The sequence below is a fragment of the Dioscorea cayenensis genome, chromosome 2 (genome assembly GCF_009730915.1).
Source record: "Dioscorea cayenensis subsp. rotundata cultivar TDr96_F1 chromosome 2, TDr96_F1_v2_PseudoChromosome.rev07_lg8_w22 25.fasta, whole genome shotgun sequence".
Taxonomy (NCBI): domain Eukaryota; kingdom Viridiplantae; phylum Streptophyta; class Magnoliopsida; order Dioscoreales; family Dioscoreaceae; genus Dioscorea; species Dioscorea cayenensis.
The window spans coordinates 17,754,490-17,767,154 of NC_052472.1; the positions used below are offsets into that span (position 1 = coordinate 17,754,490).

At 32.5% G+C, this 12,665-nt stretch overlaps 1 protein-coding gene across 1 annotated transcript; it reads right to left on the reverse strand.

Annotated features, from left to right (window-relative positions):
* Positions 1-6,468: 6,468 nt before the first annotated feature.
* LOC120273560 (zinc finger MYM-type protein 1-like) lies at positions 6,469-8,440 on the reverse strand. The gene is made up of 3 exons (XM_039280205.1): positions 7,912-8,440; positions 7,157-7,824; positions 6,469-7,059 (listed from the first exon to the last, which is right to left on the reverse strand). The coding sequence occupies exons 1-3, from the start codon at positions 8,438-8,440 to the stop codon at positions 6,469-6,471; spliced, it is 1,788 nt and encodes a 595-aa protein (XP_039136139.1).
* Between the last annotated feature and the right edge of the window lie 4,225 nt (positions 8,441-12,665).

A 12,665-nucleotide genomic window follows, 5' to 3' on the forward strand; every position in this document is an offset into this window, starting at 1 on the left:
GACAATTCTGATACCTCACTTAAATATGTCCAGTATCAGGAGTCACCTCATCACTAGGGGAAAAATATATGGGGCTGGAAATAAATTATGACACTATCTAGTGCAACAATATAGAATCTTCATTTTTATGTATGCTTGGCTTGACAAAAAGTGTGTACGTTTGAGCAAGGCATAAATGGATTTAGATGCTGATCAGGTTTAGGCATTTTGGCCACTCAACCAAATCATCAAATGGGCAATGTTTCCTTAAACAAGCTTTTAATTATGATTTGCTTGACCCATGTAATTAGTTAAGTTAGTAGGTCAAATTGCAAAGCCATTTAATTATTAACTTTAGTGGATCAAGACAAGTCTACCTTCCTTCAGAATCTTTTGTCTTATTGCTATTTGTTCTTGTTTCTAAATAGACGATTTAGTGTTTAGATCCAATATTATAATGAGCAGCTCTAACAGCAAGCTCTAAACATATAATTTATTTATGTTAATTTAAATTTCTGCAGACGTTTGAGAACACAGACCACAATAAATAAGCAAAACAGTCATGCAGTAAAAAACACCTTGTTCCACTCCCAAGACCAAGGATCAAGAGACCACATATCTGAATGAACAATTCTTTCAAAAAACACCTTGTTCCACTCCCAAGACCAAGGATCAAGAGATCACATATCTGAATGAACAATTCTTTTCTGAGAGCAACTTTTATCTATTGTAACCTCTTTTGAATAGCCACCATACAAGAATATCTGTACGAGAACATAATTAAGCAAGAAGCCTGAGTATTCAGGAATAATTATTTAAAAACTAACTGATGACTCCTGAGACACAGACATGCACACACACACACGCACAAATAAGAAAGCTTGAAAAATGATATATATATATATATATATATAAATAATGAAAACACAATGCTTGTGCAGTCGCATGTGACGGGAGAAACTGTAGAATGTAATGCTACAATAAGCAAAACCAGGATGATGCCTTTTCACAAAGACGAATTTAGCATGATATTACCATAAAAGCAATAACTAATGGAACATCACAATTTATTGAATTTACATGCAAGTAGTTAAGTTTAGTGTTTGTGTTAGAAGCTCATTGTCAAAGAATAAGATCGTCTTGCCAAAATGTCCAACTTATCACAATTGAGAGAACCACATGTGGCACAAACTGGTCAAGTTAGTTGAATAGCAAAACATTAATCTAATAATTGCATAGCTGTTAAAAGACCAAATAAAGTGCAGTATTTGTCTAGTGCAAATAAGGTGGAAAAAAACAGTGTACTTAAAACTATTTGAGATCAATATAAAAAAACAATAAGACCAAAGGTAGCAATAAAGGAACTCCCTAGCTGTCCAACAAGTGAATGCACTAACACAAGGGCCAACTGAGGATACTCCAATAAGCCAACGCTCAAGTGCTGCATAGAGATGCCACAGTTAAATTTATAGCAAGAGAGAGGAAAGTAAAGCTATTCAAGAAACATTTTAGTAATAAAATAAGAAAGAGAACAAACAAGTGCTAAAATAGAAGGACAAGTCAACATTGAAGTATTGTACAGAGATGCCACAGGTGAAATATATAGCAAAAGAGAGGAAAAATAAAACTATTCAAGTAAAATTATAGTGATAAAATAAGAAAGAGAACAATCAGATTTGAGCTCACTTACCTCATCCTGGAAAACAGCTAGCTGAAAACCACTCCTTGGGCTTGGCCACATTGCTCCAGGTCGGGGTCTTATTTCTCGCCACTACAATAAAGGCATGTATGGTAGGTATTAATTAAATTAAAGATAGTTTAACACATGATCTAATGAGATACAAAAGTGTGTTAATCTACCATATAAAATGCACCAAACAACAAATACAGATATGCCAACTAGTGAACATATCAACAGAGAAGCAATTTGTCTCACCTTAAATTAATCAAGATCAAAAACATGTAGATCATTAAAGTACCTGCAAAAGAAAAAGTTCATATTTCCATGTTATTTTTGAAACTGAGATGAGAAAGGCAATGATTTTAAATGACGCCTTTAATGATTGTAACTATTTCCAGTCAAAGGACTCTCAGAAAGGGAACATATTCATATTATCTTAAGCATTAAGGACAAAAAATAATACTAACATCTAACCTATTCCAGCCATAGTATCTGCCCTAGACAAACAACAAGCACAACTGATATGGACTTACTGATTATGCCCAGTGGGTTCTTGGCAAGAAATAACTAGACTATCACACTAGCAGTATAAAAAGATGACGCAAAATGCACAGTGATGGCAGCTCACTTAGCCACCAAAACAATCAAGCAGTAGGACATAAAGGTAGGAAACAGATCATAGATACACATATTGTACTTTATGCCAACTTCTTGTTGGTGCCCACAATTTAAAGTCTAGTATGAGCAAAACTAGTCAAGCATCAGAGACCGAGATTTATATTTAATGCACATCCATTTTTACTGAACAACATTGTAAACATTTGCACATTGTTTAGATAACTGCTATTATACACCTGTAAAAGCCTTATTTTCTTGCATCTAACATTTTCTTAAAAATACAAATAAAGGTCAAGGATAGTACTAGCATGTATCTAATCTGAATAAATCTGACATGATATACTGAATGTTATAATTGTCTATGAATACAGGCTGCAAAACAAGCTCATCTCCAAAAATTTGAGATTCTGTCAACAAAATTTAGTAAGACGACAAACTCATAAGAAAGCAGAAATTTTGCACCAAGATTGCCAAAACTCACACCCAAAAACAATGAAAACTTCAAAAATAAAATAAAAATTATGTTCATTACTAAACTCTCTACTCTTGACATTCCACAAATTGTGAAATCTTTGTAAGTGATGCAGCAAACACAAAAGTACATATTTTAAGAAAGTTAGAAATTGAAAGAATTGCATGTATATTTGTACAACAATTCTTGTCCTACTCCTTCACTTGAAGTTTGATAAAGAGTGATAGTGAGAACACACAATACACGCACAGGACAAAAGCAATGGGGAAAAAATAATAAAAAAAATGTGAAATAATTACCAAAGTTTCTTTCATTCATGCATTCCACAAGATAATAACTTCTCAAGCACACACATAGACACACAAACACACACACACAGAGGCAGAGAAAAAGATAAGGGGGCCAAACTCAATAATTTTTCCTTCTCTCCATTGTTTTCCTTTTTATCACTTCCAACAGGAGACAAGATATAAGTAGTAAGTAGATGTATCAAATCAAATTGTTAGGGCCAACCATTGGTTCATGAACATGTCCAATTATTCAACAAGCAGACTCTTTTATCTTCTTGCGAATTCAATATAATCATACTTATTTTACTTCCAAACACCAAAATTTAATAAAAAGGCCAGAAAATTTAAGAAAAGAACTGCCCCTCATTTGTAAACAACCAAAAACTTTTGAGAAATAATGGACAAAGAAGGTGTGCATAACTATTCCATGCTTTAAATATAATTCTATGAGTACAAAACCATCAACAAATTAATCATGCTTAAATATAACTCTATGTGCACAAATCATATCAACAAATCATGTGACTATATAGGTGAACATTTAATATGACATGTCATCATGTTTTATTATCTCAATCATGCTTCTTAATTCAAATCACTAGTAGCGGGTAGGACAAACAAGGAAAGCCATTCCTTGGCTAACCAATCATAAATTCAACATTAATTATGAGATTTAATGAGAGTAAACACTTACCTCTGTTTATTAATTTTTCATATATATAATATTGAGAGATATATTAGATATATAACAAACAATCACAAATTAATGCAGATCAAATACCATTAGCATGTAAATCAGGCTCAAGAAAGCATCAAAGCATCACTTTCCTTGAACAATTTGAATGACTTTAGTGTCAAAACCTAGATCTTAACCATATCAACATAAGATATTACTCATCAATGTACCCAAAAAGAATGAAATATGATCAATACCTTCCAACGACCCAAAATAAATAGCAATTAACATAAGTAGATTAATTAGACCTTGCTAATTCATCTTGCTAATAATAAAAGTTTTGAAAAATAAAAACCAGATAATTACTCTCTTAACTCTTTAATTCGTGCCTTACAACAAATCATATGGGCTTTCTTATGAATGATTATATGAAACCACTACAATTCCATGATCCATTCACACAGAATCATAGTCTGAATGGAGTGAACCTGGATTTATTAGAAAATTGACTTCAAGCTCTACAAATTTGGCATTCAACATTTCCAAGAATCATAGTGCCCAGTGAAGTAAAAAAGAACTATACAATGTGTGGCAACTTAACAATTTGTGTCCAAGTGCCTAAGCCAGAGCTCAAGGTTTATGATTAATTGTGTGGCATCAAATTAGTTAGAAAACATAGGAAATTAAAATCAGAGAGTCAGGAGAAGGAGATCAAGATATAAAAGGATGGAGATATTTCTAGATCAAGGCTATTGGCGATTTGGAGATCTTATAAGAACTTTTGAAGATAATTGACTACTTCAAAATGTTAACATAAATCAGAAATCAAACTTGCCTCACTATTTCTCATAAATTAGAAACACCTATGTCAGGCTAATCTCCACCAACAAATCAAACCCCCTCGTCTTCACCTCCTGCAGAAAATCAAATCACAATCACCAACATTTTCCACACAAAAAGAACAAAATCGAAGCTAAAACACACCTGAGCCAACACAAATGCATCATTAACACCATATCTAGACTCCAAAGAACTAGATGCCTTCATAGAAACATATCTCTGCGCAACAATCTCACCACCACCACCAACTAATCAAAATTAATAATAAAAAAACCTACTCAACGGGAGGGAAGAAGTCGATCAGGGAAAAACCAAGGAGCGAGAACTGCATCAAAGAATAACCCAAGACAATCAATGGATGGCGATTTGAGAGAAAAGTAAGAAGAAGGGGAAGGGAAGGGGAAGAGAAGAAACCTCCTCGGTGGAGCAATGAGTGGAGAAGTGGGTGATGGGCTTGATGGTTGTGAAGCCGCGCGGGGCTCGATCTCTTTAGAGAGACCAATTTGGGAATTAGGCGCATGTCAGGAGTTACGGTGAGAGAGCAAGTCGGGTTTCTCTGTTGGGGAATTCAGCGCACGAGAGAGAGAGAGAGAGAGAGAGAGAGAGAGAGAGAGAGAGAGAGAGGAGGTTTTTGAATTATTTCTTAAAACAAAATTAATGTAGAGGGGTTTATGTAAACTGGTTGTAAAAACATGGGGAAAAAATATTCTATTTTATTATAGAGGTGGTTTTTTAAAACCCCTCTTTTTAAGTGCCTCTAAAGCCCAAAAATGTAGTGTAGTACTTTGAATCTTAGCTTATGAGTGTTATACCACGTCACTAATATTAAAATTGTAAGATTTATATTTTGTACCATAAAACTTCCTCTTGTCACACTAATTATTATCTAGTTAAAATATTGTATGATCAAATGTTAATAATATAATCTTCAATATATGTTATGTATTAAACTTAAAAAGTTTAAGAAATAAAACAATCTTGTAAAACAACCATTTTTATTAATTTGTTAATATTATTCTAGACGTGAGATTTAAAGCATCTTATGCAAAAATATTATATTTTGTATCTTGATAGATAAAATTTTTTATAAGATCGCAGTTACCTGAAAATGATAATTATTTCTTTCATTCACTTCAATTAACAAATTTTACCCCTTTCAATGAGCTTGAATTCAAGATGTAAATGAAATAAAACGTTGGCACTGCAGCATGCATCAAGGAGAAAAGTAAAAATCAATAAAAGCAAGCATATAAAAAAGCAGTAGTTATATTTATCACAGTACATAATGATACTCACACAATAATATTATTACACAACCACTGCTCAAACATATATATCAATCCATGGAGCTGCTCATCCTCATCCTAGTGCTCTTCCTCATCCATGGATCTACTCATCCTTCCTCTAAGGATGTCCATGTCCACCTCCACCACCTTTGCCATATCCACCACCATGTCCTCCTCCACCTCCACCTCCACCTCCCTTCTCATATCTTTCACCGCCATGCCCACCTTCACCTCCACCTCCCTTTCCATATCCTCCACCACCATGTCCACCTCCATCTCCCTTTCCATACCCTCCACCACCATGTCCACCTCCACCTCCACTGGGCGTGTAATTAACCCTCATTCAAGGTCCTCTCAGCAGAGGACAGACCTATGGCAAGTAGAAGTATTAAGCCAAGAACCAAAAGCACTGTGTTCTTAGCCAGTGTGACTATAATAAAGGTGTGTTTGGATCAAGGGAATCATCACTGTTAGCAGGGACGGAACCAGGACTTAAAGATCGGGGTGGGGGCTGAGGACAAAATGTCTAAAAATATATTTCAGTCAACATAACAATTGTATTCGATACAAAATAGTGCGATATTGTGACATTTAATTAAAACAATTACAAAAAAAACATAAAACATTTATCTATGCACACTCGAATTAGAATTGCCATCTGTGCGACGCATGCTACTTAGAGGAGGTAACTGAATACGGCGAGTTTGCATTTTTTGAAAACATTGTAGGATAGCCTCATTGTCAATAGTTGCAAAAACCTCTTTCTCAATATATACAATCATGCTATCATGCATCCACTCGTCTCCCATTTTGTTGCGCAAGTCAGTTTTCACAATATTCATCACCAAAAATGCCCTCTCAACATTAGCTGTCGCAACTGGCAAAACCAATGCCAGCTCAATAAGATGATAAACGAGGAGAAAAATAGTACATTTGCTAGTATCAACCATCTTTATAGGAAAACCTCCCAAGTCCCCGATATTTGCAAAATCATCATCATGTCGCACATCATAAATGAAAGTAGCAAGTTGATCCTCAAGCATCATACGTTCAGTCACTGAGAAGTCTTCAGGGTACAACTCTGCAAGACGGAGTAGCTTATGGATGTTGAATTTAGAAAATGAGTCTCTAGGATCAAGGCATGATACCAAAAGAAGTAACTCCGTGCTAGCTTCAGGAAAGCGGTTGAGCATTTCTAGAGAAATCAAATTAATAACCTAACATTGAAATAATGATAAAATAGAGAGAAAATATAAATAAAAAGAATAAATTTATGATATTTATAAAATTATAATAAATACAAAAAATAATTACCTCACAAAAAATCTCTACACGATAATGGTGAAAATGAGTAATGAATTGTCCTTCCCGCCTAGAACGACCATGAATTGGCATATTATCCTCCATATTAGGCACATCGATTGAGTTCCCCTTACAAAAAGAGATAACTTCTCCCAAAAACTCATCCCATCCTGTCTCCCTAAAGTGTTGAAGACGAGCTTTCACCGCTTCAATCAATCGCATGGCTAGAACAATATTTTGGTCTTTTTGTTGTAACGCAAGTGACAACCCATTTGTCATCCCCAATAAACACCTCATCAAGTACATCACAAATACAAACTGGTAATTCTCCATTTTGTCAATCAAACTTGCGACTATGCCTCTATTATTACTAGAAGCCCCATCATCATGCACATTTTGGAGTACCTCTAAAATTGAGGTCCACATAGAAATTAGCTGGAGAATTGTAGTGTAATGAGATCCCCAACGAGTATCCCCAGGTCGTGCTAAACTGGATTCTTGATTTTTTCCGTTACCACTGACTATCTCCACCTTCTCCAATTGCTCAACCAATCTATCATGATGATGTTGCCGAAGTTGATCTCTACTTTTACATGATGCTCCGGTGGCATTAACAATCATATTAACATATTGGAAAAAATCACTCACAATTCGATTCTCTTTAGAAACCGCAATAACCACTAATTGTAGTTAGTGAGCAAAACAATGTACATATCTTGCATATGGATTTTCTTTTAAAATAAGTGCTTTCAAACCATTGAATTCACCTCGCATATTTGAAGCCCCATCATATCCTTGCCCTTTTAACCTCGAAAGAGACAACTTGTGTTTAGCAAATAAATAATCAATGGCATTCTTTAAAGAAATTGCAGAGGTATCAGACACATGCACCAATGCAAGGAATCGCTCTATCACATGTCCATTCTTATTCACATATCGTAAAACAACTCCCATTTGTTGCTTTATTGAAGCATCTTGGGCTTCATCAACCATAAGAGAAAAATAATTATCCCCAATATCATCAACAATAACACGTGTAATCTCCGTTGCACAAGCATTTGCCAACTCCTTTTGAATTTTCGGGGAAGTCAATTGATTGTTTCCAGGGGCATTTTGATTGACTATCTTCCAAACTTCTAAATTTTGTAGGCTATACCAATCAAGCAACTCAAGAAAATTGCCTTTGTTTAGTGAATTTGAAGACTCATAATTTCCACGGAAAGGTAAACCTTGCTTCAAGAGAAAATGAGTCACATCTAAAATTGCCGTCAAACGAATACGATATGCAACCTCCATCTCATGTGAATGTGTAGCCAACAAGTGTGACACACTTTGTCTTTGACTTTGGAACCCTTGAAATTTTACTCTTGCACAATTATGCATACTATTTACGGCACCAATATGTTCTACGAATTTTTCCAATGCTTTTTTCCAATTATTGAATCCCATTTTGGTGAATGCATCTTCTCCCATTCGGCTTCCTCTACTTGTCTTGAAAGGATAGCACCAAAAACAAAATGCCGCCGCATCTTTTGTCATACTATACTCCAACCATGGATGTTGTTTAAACCAAGCATCTTGAAAACTTCTCTTTTGTTTGCCATAATCTTTTTGTGGAAAATTGTGGCCAATTGGTTGACATGGGCCTCTAGTCAAATACTCTCTTCTAACTTGATCTCTAATCCCAATATCAAAGTCTTCAATTGGTTTTCGTAATCCGGGGTCACTAATAATGTCGTTGAAATTAATATTTGTATTAATATTCTCCTCGTTTGATTTAGAATCCAATGGTACTTTAGGAGTATTTGATGACTCTTCACTCCTTGGTATTTTGATCAAAAATTTGTCCATGATCTATAAAAAAATAAGTAAAAAAAACTTTAATAATAGACTATAAAAAAATTAACAAGCAAAAAAGTTAATCATGACACAACTAACATCATTAGAAGAATCAAACACAAAATTGTTTGAACATGGTAATGCTAACATTCATGCATCTAAATGATTGAATATGTCTTATGAAACCAATTTTGGTATGTTATTGAATCCATTTTGTTATGTGTCAGTGTCAATGAATATAAACCTTTGGTAATTGGTATAACTAGTCTTATTGAAGTCTATCTTGTTATACATTTTGCTATATAGGTTTAAGTGTTTAATACTAAACATTATTTAATTATACATATATACATTATGATATATATTAATATTTGATATTCTCAATATTTTAACTCATTGAGGCATTTAATCAAACACATTGTGGGCATATTTATAAAAGTGAAGTTTAACATTCATGTTCTATTTTTTCACCCATGAATTTTATACATTCATTCATATTTCAAGGAGTAATACATTCATTCTCATAGAAATAATAAAAATAATACTAATGTAACATACTCACTATTATCTCCAAGACTCTAGGATGGTTAGACTCTAAGCAAACCAATATTCAGGTTTTTGAAATCAGGAAACAGAATTTGAAGGAGCTCTTTCAGTGTTTTGATAACTTATAGCCCCATGGGCTGCCCGACCCACAAGGCCACAACCACAAGGCTTTTTTCTTTTAGTTTTTTATTTAGTTAGTTTTTTTTTTTTTTCCATTAAAGTCTTAAAGAAATTAATGAAAATTTGAAAGAAAAAAAAGGCTGAAGGAGTGAAGTTGATAAATGGGGCCGGTTATAATTAAGTTGTGGGCCCACATCACATGCCAATTGCCAAGCCACTCAAATACTCAATGATAAAGTTCAAGGTTTCAAGCCATCATGACATCATCATTCATCTTCATCCTCAGGACCTCATCTAAGACTTCAACTTCGACTCTCATTCTCATGAGTCATGACTCCCATGAATCCCATGGCCATGATTGATGATTCCCATCAATTGCTTTGCTAACTGCCGGAGAAGGGCTGCCGGTTGCCGCCACCGGGAACGTCGAGCAAAGTTGCAGGTTGTCTTGCTTACTTGCTATGTTGCTCGGCCACCAAGGGGGGCTGGCTGGCGTCCAAGGGGGGCTGGTTTTTGGGTCTTCCGGCACCAAAGAAGACCATCGATGGCTGAGGGGGGGCTGAAGCCCCTGCTAGCCCCCCTTAGTTCCGTCCCTTGACTGTTAGCATGGAAATCTTTTTACCTTACACTATTAACCTTTGTTTGGTATCTAGTAAAAGAGTGAACAGTATTTTCATCAAGGAATCTTATTACTTAACATGATGTATCTTATTTTCCACAAAATGTGGGGAGTCTCATTCTTTGTGTTAAAAAGATATTTCTACCTTTGTTTTAAATAATTAAAGTAAATTATTTAAATATGTTAATAATTATATAAATTATTTATTTAAATATTTAAATAAAATAATTCAAATGGATTATAATTAAAGAGATATATTTAATTAAAAATATTTAATTATAACAATTTGTTGTTAATAATTATAAGAGTCATTTTATTTAAATATAATTATTAACCCTCATCCATTATTTTCTATAAATTATTATAACAAATTTTTATGTAATCTAATAAATTTAATCATTATTAACCATCATATCATTTGTTTACGGTAAAAGACATAAAAGTAAATTTATCATATTTCTCTTTCATATTTTTTTTCATTTCTCAATGGAGTTGCAGAGTGCATGGTGGGTATTTATAGGGCTTCTTTGCATGGGACTAGTCTTCTATGAATGTTACATTTTAACTACTCCCTATGCGTGAAATGCGGACTTTGGGAAAACATGCCAAGATTAATTTCTTTTTTCTTTTGACAATTCCTCACGTAGCCGCATCTTATAATTTTTTTTTTTAACTTTAATCTATCTCTCACTTTTTTTTCCAAAAGGCTCTCTGAAAACATGGACGATTATATATATATAATTAACTTTTCCTTTTGACAATTACTCTCTCTATATATATATTTTCATAAAATCCATATTTAGGTAAAAAGATGCTAATAATTAACTTTTTTTTTTAACAATCTCAATTAATTTAATAAAAAATTGAGGCTGTTAAAAAAAAATTCGTTTACGTAAAAAAAATTGAGGTTGTCAAAAATTCCGGCGGTTTATTTTATTTTAAAAGAAAATTTAGTCAAAAAATTGTTTTGCTTCACATTGGTTCAAACTAGACATGTCCATGGGCCGGACCAGACTGGGTTCGGATAGGCCTGAGTCCATAATTACTAAAATTTAAAATTACCTAAGCCCGGCCCGATCCCAAATAATACGGGCCTTAACTTTTGGCAAAACTCACCGGAATTTGATAACCTTTAACCAAGGCCCGCCCAAATAGGTTTTTCATCCAATAATAAATAAGTTATAAAAAAATAACAATAAAATTAATCTGTGAATATGACCAAATATTATTCTACAATACACATTAAAATAAAAATACTGAATGCACATCTTTATTCAATCACAAAAACTAAAATTTAAACTATTAAAATCAATGAAAATTAATAATAAATATATATTATATAAATATATATAAAACTAGTTAATAAATAATCATGGAAATTCAAACCATTATATATATAAGTATATACAAAATTAATTAATAAATATATATTATAAAAAACAAACGGGCTAATTAAACAAACGGGCTAGTTTAATTAATTTAAACTAGGTTTTTTTTTTTTGTATAAGGCTAGCTCATTGGGTGGCTCTTATATATTTGTCGAAGACCTCCTAATTTTTGGGTGGGCTTTCAAGTTTAGATGAGTAGCTCGGCCCTTGGGCAAATATTATCAAATACATTTATAGATGAGTAGTTCGAACCAATGACCAACTCTACTCATTTAAACGCTCTAAACAAACGGGCCATCATTTCTTAGTAATTAGTGGGGGGAAGTTACATGTATATAGAACTTATCGTTGTAAAATGCATTATATATATAAATATTGTTTAACAAATTAATATTTTTAATGATATGTTATGTTATAAACATCTTGATTTAAAACTATAATTTTTTGATTTTTCACATATTATCAACATAAAATCATAATATTTTCTGAAATTTTGGTTAAAAAAATAATTAAACTTGAAATTTTATTAAATAAATAATAAATTTTTTACTCTAATGTAATTTATATAAAAAATCTCTAATAATTAATTTTATCGATCTTTACATTAACAATAGATTTTAGTAAAAAATTTTCAATTAGAATAAATGTATTCATTATGAGATAATGTTAACAACTAATTCATTGTAAAAGAATGATTTAAAATAATTTTAGATTAATCGTTTCTATATTTAATAGTTTTTCATTAGTAAGATTTCTTCAATTCCAATCGTTATCTTTTTTTAATGAAATCAATAATTCTTATAAAATATTCAGTTTTGCAAATATTATCAAATACATTTCATAAAAAGTATTTAAGAAAAAAAATCAATAAATTTAAATGTTTTTAATTATTGTGATTTTTTTGAAATTATCTTAAATATATATTTTTTATTTTTAAGATTTTTATTTGGTTTTTGGCATAATAATAATAATAATATTAATAATAATAATAATAATAATAATAATAATA

Bases quoted from the DNA above. Each gene is read 5' to 3' on its own strand.
- LOC120273560 (XM_039280205.1), bottom strand. From the start codon at position 8,440: ATGGAGGTTGCATATCGTATTCGTTTGACGGCAATTTTAGATGTGACT. The intron at 7,825-7,911 runs GTGAATTCAATG...AACTACAATTAG, and splicing joins TGGGGCTTCAAATATGCGAG to TGGTTATTGCGGTTTCTAAA. The intron at 7,060-7,156 runs GTAATTATTTTT...TTTCAATGTTAG, and splicing joins GTGTAGAGATTTTTTGTGAG to GTTATTAATTTGATTTCTCT.